The 18,807-nt window shown below is 35.2% G+C and overlaps 1 protein-coding gene across 1 annotated transcript in view; it reads left to right on the forward strand.

Annotated features, from left to right (window-relative positions):
* The window catches only part of PTPRA (protein tyrosine phosphatase receptor type A), a 135,308-nt gene that overhangs the window by 41,054 nt on the left and 75,447 nt on the right, over positions 1 to 18,807 (forward strand). The window contains exon 2 of the mRNA XM_044681298.1: positions 10,406 to 10,475. Within this exon, the coding sequence (XP_044537233.1) occupies positions 10,428 to 10,475 (48 nt within the window). The 5' untranslated portion in view covers positions 10,406 to 10,427. The remainder of the gene's footprint in view (positions 1 to 10,405; positions 10,476 to 18,807) is intronic.

Here is an 18,807-nt window from a genome sequence, read left to right on the forward strand (position 1 = left end):
TATAATATCCTTTCTTTTGAAGCTCTTTCTCCTAGTTGCTTGCAGAATTTATTGTTTGTCCTTGGAATCATTAACATTAGTCATTATGTTTTGTGGAGTATATAATATAGGATTTTTTCTGGAGATGATCTGTAGATTCTTTTGTTCTTTTTTCTTTTCTTTTCTTTTCTTTTTTTTTTAAAGGCAATGGGAGTCAAGTAACTTGCCCAGGGTCACCCAGCTGGGAAGTATCTAAGATCAGATTTGAACCTAGGGCCTCCTGTCTCTAGGCCTGGCTCTCAATCCACTGAGCTACCCAGCTGCCCCCCTGTAGATTCTTTTGATTGGTGCTTGTTTTCTGTTTTTAGAAGTTCTGGGCAGTTTTCGCGCGCACGCATTTGTGTGTGTGTGTGTGTGTGTGTGTTACAGTGTTCAGGTTTTTGACTTATAATCTTCTGAGCGTCCTCAAATCCTTAAGTCGTCTTTATGCATCCTTATTTTATGGTCTGTACGTCATGTTTTCATTTAACATTACTGCTTTTTGCTTCTCTTCCAGATTATCCTTCTGACTATTTATATTCTCTATCACTTGCTATTAGTGCAGTGAACAGAAAATCAGGAAGACCTGAATTCAAATCTGGTTTCAGACACTTACTAGCTATGTGACTCTGGGCAAATCACTTAACATCTGTTTGCCTCAATTTCCTTATCTGTAAAATGGGGTAATAGTAGCACCTGCCTCTGAGAGCTGTTGTGGGGATCAAATAAGATAATAGTTGTAAAGCACTTAACACAGTGTCTAATATTTAGTAAGTATGATCTAAATGCTTATTATTATTATTATTTCTTTGGTGAGATTTGCCATTGTGGATTCAAGTTTTTCTATTCTGTTGAATATTTCTGCTGTGAAACCAATAAATTCTGCTTTCATAGTTCTTATTTCTCTCAAACCTTTTAGGAAGATCTTATTATGGTTTCATGCCATCTTAAGAATCAACAAGGTCCTCTGACTTATGCGGTGTTGATCCAGTTTCCTTTGAATTGAAGCATTTAGAGATCTTTTGGCTCATTTAAAAAAGCCCAAACCATATTTTCTAGAAAGTATATTTTCTCTCTCTCCCTCCCCTTGAGTTTTCCTACTTCTGAGATGTTTGGTAAATTCAGTTTTTTTTCCCCTTATATTCCTTCTTATTATTCATTACCTGATTCCTTCCCCTCTGTTTTCAGCTTCTTTCCCTTCATCCCATTCCTGACAACTAGGCCTCAAAGCCTTTTTCATGCTGGAGAATTCCCTTTTCACTGGCCTTAGTCTTCATTCTCAAGTGATTTGAGGGAGATAGACTTAGCCTCTGCTAGTCCCCTTTCCTTTGCAGAGTCTGTAAGGTGTTTCTGAAGTCTTTCAGAATTGTTCTCCTTTATGTTTTTGGGGTCATCATATAAATTGTTTTCTTCCTTTTTACTCATTTTACTCTATATTGGTTCATACAAGTCTTCATAAGGTTTTTTTCTGAATCAATTATGTTAATTATTTTTTATGGTATAAAATCTTTTATTACATGCATGTACCATATTATCTTCAGTTTTCTCTCGAATTAACTATCCACTGTGTTTTCAGTTATTTTCTATAAAGTGATGCTGATAATATATTTGTACATAGGAATCCTTTTTATCTTTTTCTTTAGGGATATATGTGGTATCATTGGATCAGAGAACATGCATAGTTCATTTATCCTAATTTGGTCAAAATTGCTTTCCAGCACAGTTCACAGTTCCAACATTATATTAGTGTGGCCAACATTCTATAATTCCCCTAACATTAACTATTTTCATTTTTTGTTATCTTTGTTGATTTATTAGGTATGAAATGAAATTTCAGAGTAATTGTAATATATGCTTCTAATTTTCTTAGTAATTTAGAGCATTATTTCATATGGTTGCTAATAGTTTACACATCTTTCTAGAACTGTTTGATCATGTCTTTTGATTACTTATCTTTTGGGCATTGGCTTTTGAATTTATATATATTTATATGTATGTATGCATTAAACCCTTACCTTTTGTCTTAGAATCAATACTAAGTATTGGTTCCAGGGCTAGGCAATGGGAGTTAAGTGACTTGCACAGGATCACACAGCTAGGAATGAGGCCAGATTTGAACCTAGAACTTCCCATCTCTACACCTGGCTCTCAATCTCCTGAGCCACCCAACTACCCCTATATATTTTTTTGGTTAGTTTATTGATTTTGAATATTAGATCCTTTTCTTATTTCATACAAAGATGTTTTTTAGTCTATAACTTCCCCTTTTATTTTTGGTGTATTAATTTTAAATTTCATGTTATCGATATTATCTTTTGTGATTTCCTCTCTTTCTTGTTTGGTTAAGAATTTACCCCTTGGATACAATTGAAAAATACTTGATCTTATTTTCTTCTAATATTTTTATGGCATAACTTTTATGTAGAGGTAGGTAGGTGGCAACAGTAGATCTAGCACTGGACCTGAAGTTGGGAAGACCTCAGTTCAAATTTGATCTCAAACACTTCCTAGCTGCGTGATCTTAGACAAGGCATTTAACCTCTGTCTACCTCAGTTTCTTTGTCTGTAAAAGTAATCTGTGGAAATTAATAGCATTTACCTCCCTGGGTTTTTGTGAGTGAGGTAATATTTGTAAAGTGCTTTACAAACCTTAGTATGATACAAAAATGCTTGTTATTAACATCATCATTATTATTATCATGTATCCACTTTGTGTCTATTATAGTACATGTCATAAGGTATGTTATTGGCCCAACCCTAATTTTTGCCCTAATTAACCCTAATTTCTATCAGTTTTCCCATCGGGGCTGAAGTAATATTCCTAAGGCCCAGTTCTGACCATTTCTTTTCTCTATTTTAATAAACTCAACGTCTTCTTATTTCCTCTAGCACCAGTTACAAAATACTCAGCCATCTATCTGAAGCCCTATCTACCTTCTCAAGGTTATTCTATATTATTCCTTCTCCTACACTCTATATTCCAGCCAAATTGGCCTCCTTGCAGTTTTCCATTCCCCTTCTCAGTGCCTTTAAACACCTGGCTCCCATTACTGAATAGCCTTCTTTACCTCCACTTCTTAGAAATCCCTATTTTCCTGCAGTGCTCCAGTACCACCTCTTGATCTCCTCAGCTGCTACCCCATGACCTTGCTTTTATTTTGTAGATAATCAGTTACATGTGCATATCTTTCCTTCTAATAGAATGTAGGTTCCTTGAGTCTTTGAAAATGTATGTGTTCCCAGTGCCTAGCTTAGTGCCTGGCATGTGATAAATGTTTAATAAATGCTTGTTGGTTTGTTGATTGAAGAGGGCAAGAGACTTGATACATGGCAAAGTATAGTTGGCCTTGTCAATCCTAGAAGCAAGATTGCAAAAGGAAGAAAGACTAGAGCAGGGCTAACATACTGGGAGAATAGGGACAAGTAGAGTGAGTAGAAGACCAGACCAGGAGCTGAAGGTGAAGTTGAGGTTTGTGAAGAATGAAGCAGAATAAGAGCTGGATAACTGTGATCCAAGAGAAGAATTTCCAGATTCTGGATCCTGGAAGTAGAAGTTATGGGTGATGGTGAAATAAAGGATATAACATTCTTATGAGAAGTGAATGACTGCTGTTAAAACTTTATATTTATTTTTCATATGTTTATATAAAGTATATCAGTTTATACCTAAATATTGTCTTTCCTATGAGAATGTAAGCTTCTTGTGAATACGGTTTTAAAAATTTCTTGTATTTGTATCTTGCTCCTACTGCACGGTAGGTGTTTAGTAAAGGCTTTTGTAGACTGATTGGATCAATAAAATCCCACTTTGTTTGCAAATTTCTAAATAGAAATCATATTGTACTGACTTTTACTAATATTTTCACAAACAAATTATTTTCAAGACCATGTAGCACACTATTTATTGAAAGAATTTATGCCTGGATTAACAGCATATCCTTTACAAAAGAAACATGTCTATTTTGTGGCAAATTATTGTGTGAGACTCAGATTTGGTCCAAGGTTTCCTGTTTTATTCTGCTCTTAGTCAATAGCTATTGTTCATATGCTTTAAAATTCTCCAGTGCCAGAGGATCAAGTAAGAAAATTCAAACCAAGACAACCTCAGCCCTCTGGAGAGAATATAAATGAAACATTATTTATTTATACCATGCTAATGCATAAAGAATATTCCCATCCTGGCAATGTGCTCAGTCTTCTATGGTGATCCTGCAATTGAGAAAAAATGGTGGTTTCACCATAAATTTTGGAAGAAAAATATGGAAGAAAAAGGGCATAGGAAATCCCTCAGAATTTAAGTTACATGGTACAATCAAACATAATGGACTTCTCTACTAGCAGCAATGCAAGGATCCAGAGCAAGGCTGAGGGACTTATGAGAAAGAAAACTAGCCACATTCAGAGGTAGAACTGTGAGAGGAGAAACACAGAAGAAAAACAACTTCTTGAACACATGGGCTGATGGGGATATTATTGGGGATGTAGACACTAAATGATAACTCTAGTCCAACTATCAATAATATGGAATTATGTCTTAATCAACGATACATGTAAAACCCAGTGGAATTGTGTTTCGGCTAATGGGGTGTGGGGATGTGGGAGCTTGGGGGAGAGGGAAAGAACATGAAACATGTAACTATGGGAAAATATTCAAAATAAAAATAAAAAAAGGAATTTAAGTTACTTTATACTTAGTTAACTAATAAATATTTTTTAACTATGTGCCAGGCACTGTGATAAACTCTAGGGATTCAAAGAAAGTAAAATACATTGTTTGCTTTTAAGGGACTCACATTCTAATGGGGAGGGGATTTTTCTTGTTATTTATTCACTTCAGTCATGTCTAACTCTTTATGGCTCCATTTGGCATTTTCTTAGCAAAGTGGAGTGGTTTGCCATTTCTTTCTCCAGCTCATTTTACAAATGAGGAAACGGAGGCAAAATGGAGTGATTTGCCCCTACACATATGACCTGCAGAAGGGCTTGGTTACAGAAAATGCAAAGCCAAGGAAAGTGGAATTCCTTGTATTCCTGGAACTTTTCTTCTAAAACTGGTAGAACACATTTAGTAACATACACCATACTTTGTCAAATATGAAAGACAGGGAACCAAATCCAATCACTAAGTTTTTAATGATAACTTGACAAAGTAAGTAGTATATGCTTTGCTCATTTGAAGTTTGCTTTTAGTGGTAAAATTTGAGAGGCTGCTGAGAGGAGAAAAGAGCCTCTCAAAAAGAGAAAGGATACCAGACATGCATGAATAGGTCATGAGAAATCCAGGAGGTAAAAAGACTGGGTTCCATGTAAAAAAAAAAAAAAAAAAAAAAGAAAGAAATTAAGAAAGAAAGAAAAGCAAGTGACAAACAAAACAATGGCTCTGAGCAGAAGAAATTAGAAGTAGGCATCATATTCTCCCAAAACATTACTAGTAATATATTCTCTCACTTGTTCTGTCATGGGGAAGAAAGTAACTAATTATGCCTATTTCAGAAATTGATGTCAATAAATTCAATTCAAGAAATCAACAAATTCTAGCCAAAGATTTAATCATAGTCAGTTACTAAGGCATTAATGAGAAGAAAATAGTACATGTTTCATAAACAAAACCATTAGGATAAGCAGCTGGCTATCTAGAACATGTCGGGATACACTCTATTGCATTAAAATTAAATAAGCTCTGTAAATTATTTTCCTCTTAAAACAATTAAAGAGGTATTGGTAATTTAAATATTGTCATCCTTACCTCCCCTGCATCCTTATTCTATAATTAGCAAACTTCCCTTTACCTAAGATGGCTTCTTACATTTCTTTCATTTTCCCCAGCTTCTTACACTCATAGAAAACGGACACTCTTTCTGGAAGACACTGTATTCCTGAATGTTTCTCCATGATTGGCTGTACTTTCTCTCATTTCCACAAATACTTCAGACCAAAAGAAACAGAAGGGAGACTATTTGCTCCTCAAGACCATTTTGCAGACCCACCTTCAATTGCCACCATTCAGCAACCTCTTCCCTTTTAAGGTTCATTCCATCTATCTTCATTGCTCTAATTCAAAAGCTTGTTGCACCTTATCTACCAGGATAATTAATAATGAATTAAGCATCTGGTTCAGAGCCTTTTCCCTATCCCATGGTTCCTGTCAAGCTGTTTTCAGACATATTCAGATCTCCCACATCATATAAAAATCTTCCTTTGATTCCATCCAACTAATATTTCATTTCTCTCCTCTAGTCAATAGGCAGCTTCTGGAAAAGGTTATCTTTACCTACTGCTTAAATTTCTTCAGTTTTCCCCCTATTTCTCAGCCTTTTGGAATCTAGCTTCTATCTTCAATATGCTACTGAAAGCTTTCTCTCAAAGATGCTACTGCAAACATTAAATCATTAAATGATTAAATCCATGGCCTTTTCTCCATTCTCATCTGCTTGAGACTTTTCTAAAATTTTCTATTTTGCTAACTCCCTTATTCAGATAGTCCCTTCCCTTTGTTTCAAAGAAACACACTATCCTGATTCTGTTTCTCTAGCTGTTCCTGTCCTGTTTCCTTTCATTCCTTCTTTGCTTTTTCCTTAGTCCTTAAGGTAGATCATAGGAACACAGACTTGGAACTAGAAGGAGCCAAAGAGGCAAACTATTCTGACCCAATTTACCAACAAGGAAATGGAGACCTAAGAAGGCAAATGATTATCCAAAGTCACACACAGGAAGAGCCAAGATTTGAGTTCAGCTCTGAAGACTCCAAATCAAGTACTTTTTCCTCTTGACCATATTGATGCTCCTCAAGATTCTATTCTAGGTCTTCTTTATTCTCTCACCCTTGGAAATATCATTGATTCTCCCAGCATTATCTTTCTTCCTAAATGTTATCTTTCTTTTGATTTCATTGTTTTGGTCTTTGGCATCACCATTCATTCATTATCTTGGCATTATATTCCTATCACCTCTTATAACCAGTATTGATTTCATCTCTACAATTTCTCTCACCTGACCCTTTCTAGTCCCATTCGTGTCAGTCTTGTACAGGTAATATTGCCACAATCCTGGCATATTTGAGTTGCTTCCTAATAGATCTACCTTTCTTTACTCTCTGCTTTTCAGTCCATCTTCCATACCCATGTCAAGCCTTTCTTAGGCATGCTGCTCCTCTGCTCAGACATTTTCAGTGACTCTCTTTTGCATGCCAATGATGTTCACATTCTTTTGCTGGATATTAAAGGTTCTCTACAACCTAGTGCTATGCTGTCTTTCCTGTTTTATCTTATGCTTCTCTTCTCATGATCTAAGACTACTTCTGGTCATATATGCCAGAGGAGAACTAAGTGTGCCTACATTTCAGACTAGCTAGCCATTTAAGCAAATGCACCAAGTTGGGAAAACCTAGGGCATGTACACTGGACTCTGAGCCTCCTTTCACTTATTGAGTTCCTACCCATTTTTTTCCTACCCTTTTTTAAAGCCCATTTCAAATACCACTTCTCTATGAAGCCTTACTTGATATTCCTACTAGGAACAAACTTCCCCCCTTCCACTACCCAAAGGACCTTGTTTATATTTCATTAATGCACTAATTTTCTTGAACGTTATCTTTGTAGTTTTCCCCCTTTGCTAAATAATGAACTCAATGAAGATAAGGATTGTGTCATACATAAACTTTGTATTTCCCCCAGTGCCTAGAAAGGGATACTATATAATAGGTGCTTGTGTTTGTTGAGTTGATTTGAATTTTTTCTTTGATTTGCATTTTAAATAGGAACTACCAAAGATTGTTTCAAAATCCAAAATAGCTGGGTTCTGTCTTATTTGCTTGTTTAGTTCTCATGTGAAAAAGCAGGAAGTTACTACTGGATGTGGCTAGTTCTATGGCACTGGATCAGTGCTTGAATGTAAATTGGGAAGGGTCAGGGGAACTATTCTCCTACTGGTTAAACTTTGGCAACTCTGAGCAGTGCGCAACATAGGCTCTGTAAGACTCTATCCTCAAGGTTGAGATTGGTCCTAGAGAAGGGGATGCTTTCTACTGCCTGAGAGCTCTTACTCTGAAAGCAGAGCTTTTCTGGCCAAATTATTTTCATTTCATGATTTTCTCTGCATTCTTTCTCTAGTAGAATGTCAGCTCCTTGAGGTCAGGAACTATTTCCATTTTGTCTTCATAGCTCCGCTATCTAATTTATGCCCTTACACCTTTTTTTTTTAACCTGGCCTGCAATTTCATTACTTTAGGGAACTGAGTCAATAAGTCTATTTATTTGGCATACAAACAAAGGCAAAAGAGCACAATCTTTGTCCTCCAGAAGTTAAGGTTCTAATGGGAGAGATAGCATGCTAATAATCACATACATATAAGATATACAAAGTAGGTGGAGGGTAATCTCAGAGTCTAAGCACCCATCACTGAGATTGGGAGGAGAGAAAGGTTTCCATAAAGTGAAATTTGAGTTTGAGTCTTGAAGGATTGACAATGAGGAAGATCTACCAATGCAGATTAACACCTTCTGTGCCACTTAGTTCTAGAAAGTTGCCTGGGGCACTGGAGAAATTTAAATGACTTTTCTAGCTGGTCAGTATTAGAGATTAGACTAGAACCTAGGTTTTTTAAACTCCAAGTCAGCTTTCTATTCAAGATATCACACTGACCACCAGTTGGCACATGGCTTAATAATTCTTGAATCAAATTCAATTGGCTAAAAGCAGAATTTGGGAAAGAGAAGCCTATTAGCAGAGCTTCCTTTTGTTGCAAGTCACTTTCTGGTTTTCTTTGTTGTGGGTGATCTGGTACATTAATTGGATGTATTGTCCGTGAGTGTTATGTTTCATCAGTTGGATTGGCTTTTCAATATCCAAGATCATCTACCTAATCCTTTCTTGAGCCAATCAGAGCCCAAAGAGTAAAGAGTTTGATAATCCCTGAATCATTAATTACTATCCAGCTGCCATGGTGAAGCTTCTGGGTAATAGATTTTGGATAAGTTTTAGAATTCCCTTAATAGAAAACTTCAGATAGTTGTAAGTGAAAGAACTAGTCCAGGAGACCCTACTTTCTAGTCTAGGCTCTTCACTTAAGACCATGGCCCGAGGCAGCTGCTGAGGCAGTGGATAGCCTGCTGGGAATGGGATCAAAGATCTGGGTTCAAATCCACTTCAGACTCTTAATAGTTTCTGGCCCTAGACAAGTCACTTAACCTCTGATTGCCTCAGTTTCTTCAACTATAAAATGTAATAATGGTACCTCCTTCCCAGGGTTGCTGTGAAAATCAAATTAGATAATATTTGTAAAAACACAGTCAGTTCCTGTCACATAGGAGGCACTATGTAAGTACATATTCCCTTCCCCTCTCTGTGACAGTAGTTTTTTCATCTATAAAATGAGGGTGTTATGCTAGATATCTAAGGTTTCTTCTAAAACTTCTTGATTTTCCTATAATTTCATTTTTTTGAATTCATAATACATATTGATAGAATCTCAGAATTCTGTTATTAGGAAGGAACCCTGAGTCTATTTGGTCCAGTCTTTCTGTGAAAAATAATTCTCTCAATACCATATCTAATAATTTGTCATCTAACCTTTGCTTAAGGCTTCCAGTGATAACAAATCTACTACTTCCTGACCCAGTCCATTTCCTTTTGGACAACTCTAATTTTGGAGAAGGTTTTCCTTATGTTGAACTACTAAATCAGTATGGATTCATAGGATTTTGAGCTGGAAGGAAACTCAGGTCATCTATTCTAGCCCCTTCATTATATGAACTAGAAAACTGAAGCCCTGAGAGAGAAAAGAGGAGTTGCCCAAAGTTACATATATAGTAAATGACAGAGATGCTATTCTAATCTGGGTCCTATAACTCCTTTCCCCCACTATGTTCACTAGGAACAATGAGTTCACTAGGAACAATGAGTAAAAAAGGAGATTTTTTTGCTTAGTTGGGAAAAAAATATTAAAAAAAGTTAAAGCCAATCAGAAATGAAGTGAGTAGTATTAGTAGTTTATCATTTCTTTAGATTATAAGTGGAGAATGAATGAGTACTTATTGTAGAGGACATTGTTGATCAGATATGGGTTGAACTAGAAATCCCTTCTAGCCCTGTGATTTTGTGGTATACCATATTGGAGAGCAGTTCAAGACCAACATAAAGGAGTACTTTATGATGTTGAAACTCCAAAAGAAGTTTTAGGAGAAGAGAGATTTAGTTACTTAGTGTCTGCCAAAAGATCTCACGATTTCTAATGAAATTAAAGTGGTTTGTTCTAAGAATCCTATTCTCTAAATGCCCAAGAAAGACCATGATAGCAGACCACATTACAGGAAAACTTTTAGTACCCGAAATATCTACTTGTGTTTTTAACTTAGACTGTTTTGATCTCTAAAAGGATGTTTTATTGCAGGTGGTGTGGTTTGAAAACCTTTATGGAAGCCCAATGGGTGGTAATGGAAGATGCTGTTCCAATAACTAAGGTAGGGGAAATTTATTTCCTATTTCAAAAATAGAATTTGAATAAGCAGTTTTGTTAGTCAAGTTAATGTCATTACAAACAAAGCAAAAACTCATGACCTTCAATTTTATTTCTATTTCTGATCACTAAGACCTATAAAAGACTTTTTCTTAAAATGAGAATATAATATATGTAATACCTACCTCAGAGAAATAGTGAGCTCTAGGTGTTCTAGAGTCAGAGCAAAACCCTAAGATGTTATTGTGAGGATCAGATGAAATAACATATATAAATCTTTCCATAAAACTTAAACTGCAATGTTAAAAACTTAACTTTATGTGTGTGTATGTATAGATATATATAAATAATTTGTTCTTTGCAAAATATAAAATGCTATATCATGCTTTAATTATTAGTTATTGGTTTTTTTCTATGAGTCATACAGTTTAAGATTGAGATCAGCCAGCCAGTAACTGTGGATAGAAACATAAAAGGGTATTGAAGCTGAATTAAGATTTTATTAATAGCTTTATAATATTTAAAGGTTTTGCTTTAAAATTTTTCCAGAACAAGATATTTTGTCAGGAAAATATAATATTTGAGTATAGTTTCACAATGAAAAACAGTGAAAAAAATAGTTTCTCCTTCCTCATTTACTAAGGTATTTTTAAAATGTTATTGCTATATCTAGAGAGATTTCAAAATGCTATAGATATTCCAAGTAATTAAGAACTTGACTATAGAATTCAGGTTTTAGTTTTTCATGTTTTCTATATTCTTAAAACATTTTCAAATATCGGTGTTTCATAATTTACATTAGCCTTACACATACCTAATCTGGAGTAGGATTCAATAATAATTCTGTTCTATGCTATTTGTAAATCTATGATGCTAAAGGACAGAACAAGTAAGGCATCACATATTAGTATGGTATGCTTTAGACATCTAAAAAAAACAGAGATGATGTTCAAAGAAAAAAGCTTTCCTGAGCCACATTTCTCCCAAGCATGAATTTTTCCAGTTCCTGGTTAGTTGGCTGCTCTGGAGAACAGCTATTGCTCTGTTATATACCATTCAGTAACGACTTTCATAATAGACTATTTTTAAGAAAAACATCAAGTAGTATTTTATTTATAGCTTTTCCTTTCTCATAAGTCTACTGTGGCCCCTGTTTCAGTTAAAAGATGATATTAGAAAGAAGCAGCTGACAGTAGATCAGCCCCTTTTGTAGCTCCTCTCTCAGAAGCACTGCCCAGAAAGAGAAACAAAGATTGGTTGGCTGAAACTCGTGGAAACTTTGTACTTTGGGATCACCATAGATTTCAACTCTGTACACAATTAATGTCAGTTGTCATAGGAAAGGAAGCAAGGTATAATGGAAATGACACTGAACTTGTTGAGGTAAGGATAGACCTGTACTGGAATCTTGCCTCTGATAGTTATTATGTGACAATAGGCAGGTCACACCGGGTGTTTCTTATTTGTAAAACATATCATTCTAAGACTTGGGGTCAGATCCCACAGGGTTGTTCTGAGGATTCAGTGATATAAGGCACATAAAATACTCTGTAAACCCTAAAACATGACATAAATGTCAGCTACCTTCACAATCATCATCTTAATAGGGATCACTTTTTCTTAATTTGCCCTATATTCTAGGGAGACTTTTGGAGGGCTTATAGACTTTTATGTGCTAACTCCAGCTTCTAATATTTTCGTGAATTAAATGTAGCTTCTATTTATGAACTCTACCAAACTCCCTTCTCTATCAGACTTTTCTATGATCCTCAATTTTTTGCTTTAGCTTACGCAAAGGGCTGCTCCTCCATATCTAGCCACCAAATTATATCGATTCTACTTCAACATTTTTTACACCTTTTTTTTTCCCATTCATTCAACCACCATCCTAGTTTAAACTCTTGTCACTTCTCCTCTGGATTATTGCAATAGCTTCTTTTTTTCTCTTTACTTTCCTTTAGAATATTATCCGATGGTTACATGATTCATGACCACTCCCACCTCAGCCCTTTCCTCCCCCTTTCCCAAAGCTGACAAGCAGTTCCACCTGGTTATACATGTATCATTGTTCAAAACCTTTTTCCATGTAATTCATATCTGAAGTGGAGCGATTCTTTAACATCAAAACCCTAATCACATCCCTATCGAACTACATGATTGATCACATTTTTCTAATGCATTTCTGTTTCCACTGTTCTTTCTCTGGATGTGGACAGCATTCTTTCTCCTAAATTCCTCTGGATTGTGCTGGGTCATTGCATTGCTGATAGTAGAAAAGTCTATTTGATTGTGCCATGATGTATCAGTCTTTTTGTATAGTGTTCTGCTTCTGCTCCTTTCACTCTGTTGCAATAGCTTCTTAACTGATTTTCCTATCTGAAGTCTTTCATCTGGCTGAGATGTCCTTTGCATAGCTGGTAAAGTGATCCAAGTCAGACTTTGTAACTCCCTTGCTCAATAAGCTTCAGTGACTCTCTTACTTGTAAGGATCTAAGGATCTTCTGATAGAGTAAAGTCTTCTGATAGGTGAGGGGAAATTAGCAAGTATTCATTAAGCATTTACAATTGCCAGCACTATACTAATTGCTGAGGATCCAAATATAAACAATTCCTGCCATCAAGGAGCTTGTGTTCTAATGAGAGTGATTTCACATAAAGAGGATCTGGAAATAGAGTAATATATATCCATGATGGCAAAAGTGTGGAGATAAAGGGCGAAGTGGCAGAAAGGCTTGATTCCTAGCAAGATGACATGAGAAAGGAATAGCTAGGTGTCTCATGGATAGAGAATCAGGCATGGAGAAGGGAGGTCTTGGCTTTAAATTTCACCTCTGACACTATATAGTTGTGTAACCCTGGACAAGTCATTTAACCCCAATTACCCCTTACTGCTCTTCTGTCTTGAAACTGATACTTAGTATTGACTCTAAGACAGAAGGTAGTTTAAAAACCAAAAAGATGGCATTAGAAATCTTATCTTTTCTTTGTTTAGCATTTAAATCTTTTTGCAAACAACTGATAGTGTTCTTTTCCACATCAAATATTTTGAGAAGATGCTTTTTGTTACATCTCTCCTTTATCCTTCTCATTTCCTATTTCATATCAGACTTAATCTGTTTATATTTGTATACCCCCTTAAGTTTCCTGAGTACATGGACTATTATTTTTGTCTTTGTATTCCTGAAAATTTAGCTTACTCCCTTATACATGTAAAAGTCTCCTAATATAGTAATGTTTATAGACATCCAAAACATGAGTTCATTTAAAATTGCAGATAAAGGCATAGGGCAAAAATACAGATAAAGTAAAAATGGTTGGTGGGTATGAGCTCATTGTTATGGAATTTTGTATACTTAAAAACCTAAAACAAAAAAATGTCACTTGGTTTGTCTTTGCTTTATTTATGCCAACTGGAACCATGGATTTTTATCAAAAGAACTGACAGTTGTGGCAAAACCTATATTTCAAGTTTCAATATTTTTATTGTATTTGGGGAGTATGATTTATTTTTTCAAAATGTTTATTGATAGGTTTATTTACATTATCTTATTTCTAAAAATGTCATTAGATTATAGCTCTGAGGTAGAAAGAACCATAGAGTCCTTCTAGTTCAACCCTACCATTTTAGAGATGAAGAAACTGAAACCCCAAAAGGATCCCCTGTTCAGTGAGCTGCCCCTTGCAACAAAATTAAAAAAAAAAAAAAAAAAAAAAGGCAGTTCAGCAAAACCATTTAAAACATTAGCCAGAGCTGACAGTATGTGCAATAGTCTACAATCATAGACCCAACCTCTGCAAAAATGGGGTCCATTTTCTCAATTTTTTTCTGGGACCAAGATTTGTATAAGATTTATTTTCAAAATACTATAAATTGCACTGGCGGTTATCATAATGGTCTTAATCTGAAGACTAACAATATGTACCAAGCCATACCAAGTGTTTAATGGCAATTGTATTTTCTGTCTGAAACATTCTATCCAATGTTATATTGAGTGATAAGAGAATAGAAACCTCAGTTGAGGGAGGCAGAGCCAAGATGGCAGCCTAGTAGCAGGAAAGTCCTTGAGCCTCTCTGAATTTACTAATAACTTGACTGCCAATTTCAAAGAACCCTTTATATCTTTGGTGTCCCTTCCTTCCCATTATAAGCTATCGTAATTTTATATATATATATATATATCTTTATATATATATATATATAGTTTCCATTTCACCTCACAGTTCTGTACTTCTTCAGTAGACCAGTCATTCTACCAGTTTCAGATCCACCTAATTGTAGCCCATATCTATCAGTTGTTTTTTTTTTTACAAGAATAGAATGAGAAGGGGCAGCTGGGTAGCTCAGTGGATTGAGAGCCAGACCTAGAGAAAGGAGGTCCTAGGTTCAAATCCGGCCTCAGACACTTCCTAGCTGTGTGATCCTGGGCAAGTCACTTGACCCCCATTGCCCACCCTTACCACTCTTCCACCTAAGAGCCAATATACAGAAGTTAAGGGTTTAAAAAAAAAAAAGAATAGAATGAGAGACTTTTTCATGAACTTTGTTAAAATCTAGGTAGCTTTTGATGATTATTGTTTTTTAATATAATTTGAAGTACTATTGTATCTCTTTCGTTTTTATGGGTTTTATTTATTGTTTCTCTTAAATTCCTGAATTTTTGTTCTTCCTAATGAATTTTCTTATTATTTTGTCTATGTTAAGTAGTCTTTAGTGATTTGAAAGGGACAACACTAAATCTATGAACTAATTTAAATAGTATTAATTAAATAGTTTTAATTATTTTGGCATAGCTCGACCATGAACATAGACTCTCCCACCAATTATTTTTCTAAATTAATCTCGGTAAAAAATGTTTTGTACTTGTACATATGTAAATTTTGAGAGTGTTTATATGTATATATATATAAATTTCTAAATATTTTATTCATTTTATTGATCATTTTCAATATATTTTTTTAATTATCCCTGCCAATTTTTGTCATTATTTAGAAAAATACTGATGATTTTTGTGTTTTTCTTTTTTGTATCATGTTTACTGAAGCTATTTTTTTGACAGGCCCTTGATTTCAGTGGTCTAAGGAACTCCCTATTGAATAAATGCCATCTAATAATAATAAAGAACATCTACTCTGTGGCATATAGTTATATGGAGGTTCCTAATATTATAAATCTATTAATCATCAGAACTGGTTTCACTTATTTTATGAGTTACTTATGTTTATGAATTTCACTCATCTTTTGCTGTAGCTAACATGTCTAAAACTGTGTCAAATGATATTTGGAATCAAGGATATCCTTTTAACCATCTTTGTACTGTAGATATTTCTAATACTAAAAATAGAAGAGTAGTGTCAGTGGAACAGATTAGATAAACAATAACCAGAAGCAACAGAAAGTAGTAACTCCATTTGATTAACTCAAGGACACAAATTATTGGGGAAAGGAACCCCTATTTGACTAGAACAGCTAGGAAAATTGGAAGGCAGTTTGGCATATAACACTTCCATGTCATGACAAACTCCAAGTGAGTATGGAATATAAATATAAAAGATTTTTAGAACATTAGAGGAGAAACCTGTGGTTTCTTATCACAACTATGATTAAGGAGAGAAGCTCTAAAAACTGTTTCAATTTATTATTTATTTAACTTTAAGGCATTCTTTTCTTTTTAAATTTTGAGTTCCATATTCTCTCCCTTCTACCCCGTCTTCTATCCATTGAGAAATTAAGCAACGTGATATCAATCATGCATGTGAAATCATGCAAAATACAGATATCCCTTTCCGCATTGCAACTTTCTATGCTGAGGTTTTGATATATCATGGGTCAGCATAAGAAATTAAATGGGAATTTTTGAGGAGTTTTATGGAAGCCACAGATGACAGTCAGCAGAAAAAAATTTAGAAACTCAGAAATACACACTTAGCCCAAAATTTACAGTAAAGTATTGTAAACAACCCAAAAAAAAAAAAGGAAAAAATTCTTCTCTTGTATGAAGTGTTACGATTAAAAATAATAAAGACCGATATAAATATAGAAATTAGTATTTTAATTAAAGCCATGCTGATAGGGATAAAGTCATTAGACCACGCACTTATAAGAATTTAAAACTGCCGCCCCAGCCATTATTGCTATCTCCGCGCGCTCTCAGGTAGCTAAAAAGGGCTTACTTTAGGATTTCCTCTCATTTAAACTGTTCTCTGCGTGGTGACGCAGGTGTCCCCACGCCCAAAGAACCGGAACCGGAAACCTGTTGGACCATGGGAAATGTAGTTTGATGGTTCCCACGTGTCCATAGAAAATATATATACTTTTAGATGGCATCTCCCAAATTCCAGTTAACAGAAGGAAGGGTCAAAAATTTTATCTAGATTTTCTAGATTAAGGAGGCATCATCCTCCTAACCCCCATAATATGGAAGGAATACCTATTTCCATATTAGCCAAATTTCAAATAAAGTAAGTAAGAAAATTATACTTCAGTTTGTATTGAGTTCCTCCATTCTTTCTCTGGTGGTGGATAGTATTTTTCATCATAAGTTTTTGGAAGTGTTTTGCTTCATTGTATTGGTCAGAGATACCCATTTTTTCACAATTGATCATCATTACATCATTGATGTTACTGGGTACAATGATGTCCCAGTTCTTTTCACTTCATTTTGCGTCACTTCATATAGGTCTTTCCAAAACCAATTATAGCACAATAGAACTCCACAATTATATGCCAAAACTTGTTCAGCCATTTCCCAACTGGTGAACATCCCCTTGATTTCCAATTCTTTGCCACCACAAAAAGGGCTGCTATAAATCTTTTTGTACATGTAAGTCCTTTTCCTTTGATCTCTTTGGGATACAGACCCAATAGTGACATTGCTCAGTCAAAGGATATGTGATTTTCTATACTTTTGGACCTAGTTTCAAACTCATTTCCAGAATGGTTGGATTAATTCACTATTCCACCAGCAGCAGTTCATCAGTGTACATTTTTCATTTCTCATTGCATTTTTTTCCTAAAACCCTTACCTTCCATCTTAGTATCAATACTGTGTATTGGTTCTAAGGCAGGAGAGCAGTAAGGACAAGGCAAGGGGGGTTAAGTGACTTGCTCAGGGTCACACAGCTAGGAAGTGCCTGAGGTCAAATTTGAATCCAAGACCTCCCATCTCTAGGCCTGCCTCTCAGTCCATTGAGCCATCCAGCTGCCTCTTCATTTTTCATTTCTGATAGATGTGAGTTGTCATACCTCAGAGTTGTTTTAATTTGCATTTCTCTAATCAATAATAATTTAGAGCATTTTTTCATAAACTATAGATAGCTTTGATTTCTTCTGAAAACTGCCTATTTATGTCATTTGACCATTTATCAACTGGCTCTTAATTTTTATATATTTGACTCAGTTCTATATTCACCATATATTTGAAAAATGAGGCCTTTATCAGACAAACTTGTCCTTAAAATTTTTTTATATTACTTCATTATCTATGGTACCTTTTAGCAAAATGCAGTTTCCTTAATTATCTCTTTTAATTAAATCTGTTTTTGCTTTATCTCAGATTATGATTGCTACTTCTGCCATTTTTTACTTTAGCTGAAGCATAATAGATTCTGCTCTAGCCTTTTATTTTAGCTATTTTTGTGTATGTCTTTCTGTTTCAAGTGATTGTTTTGTATGCAACATAGTATTGGATTCTGGTTTCTAATCCATTCTGTTCCCTGCTATCATTTTATGGGTGAGCTCATTCCATTTACATTCTCAGTTATGATGACTAACTATGATTTTCTGCTATCCTACTTGCTTCTGTTTCTCCTCAGTGTTTTTATCCCATCTTTTCTCAAAAATCTATTTTGCTTCAAACCAGTGCCTACTTAATCTACCCTCCCTTTTATTATCTTTCTGCCCCTCTCTCCCGTATCTCTTATCTCTTTCCTCTCCTATTTCCCTATTTGGTAACTTACATTTCTATGCACGAGTGAGTGAGTGAGTGAGTGAGTGAGTGTGTGTGTGTGTGTGTGTGTGTGTGTGTGTGTGTGTGTGTGTGTGTGTGTGTTCCCTCTTTGAAGTAATTCTGATGAGAGCAAAGTTCAAGAATTTCCCACCACCTCTTCCCATTTGCCACCCCCCTCCCCATTGTAAAGGCTCTTCTTTGTGCACCTCTTTTATGTGACAAAAATGTCCATGTTCTACCTCTCTCTTTCCTCTTCTCCCAGTGCATCCTCTTTTGTACCTATTTATTTATTTATTTGTTGGGGGGGGGGGGGAAGGTTTTCCCTACATAATCAACTCCCTTTGTCTATGTAAACTCTTTTTAATTATCCTATCAATGATAAAATTCTTA

The sequence above is a fragment of the Gracilinanus agilis genome, chromosome 6 (genome assembly GCF_016433145.1).
Source record: "Gracilinanus agilis isolate LMUSP501 chromosome 6, AgileGrace, whole genome shotgun sequence".
NCBI lineage: Eukaryota > Metazoa > Chordata > Mammalia > Didelphimorphia > Didelphidae > Gracilinanus > Gracilinanus agilis.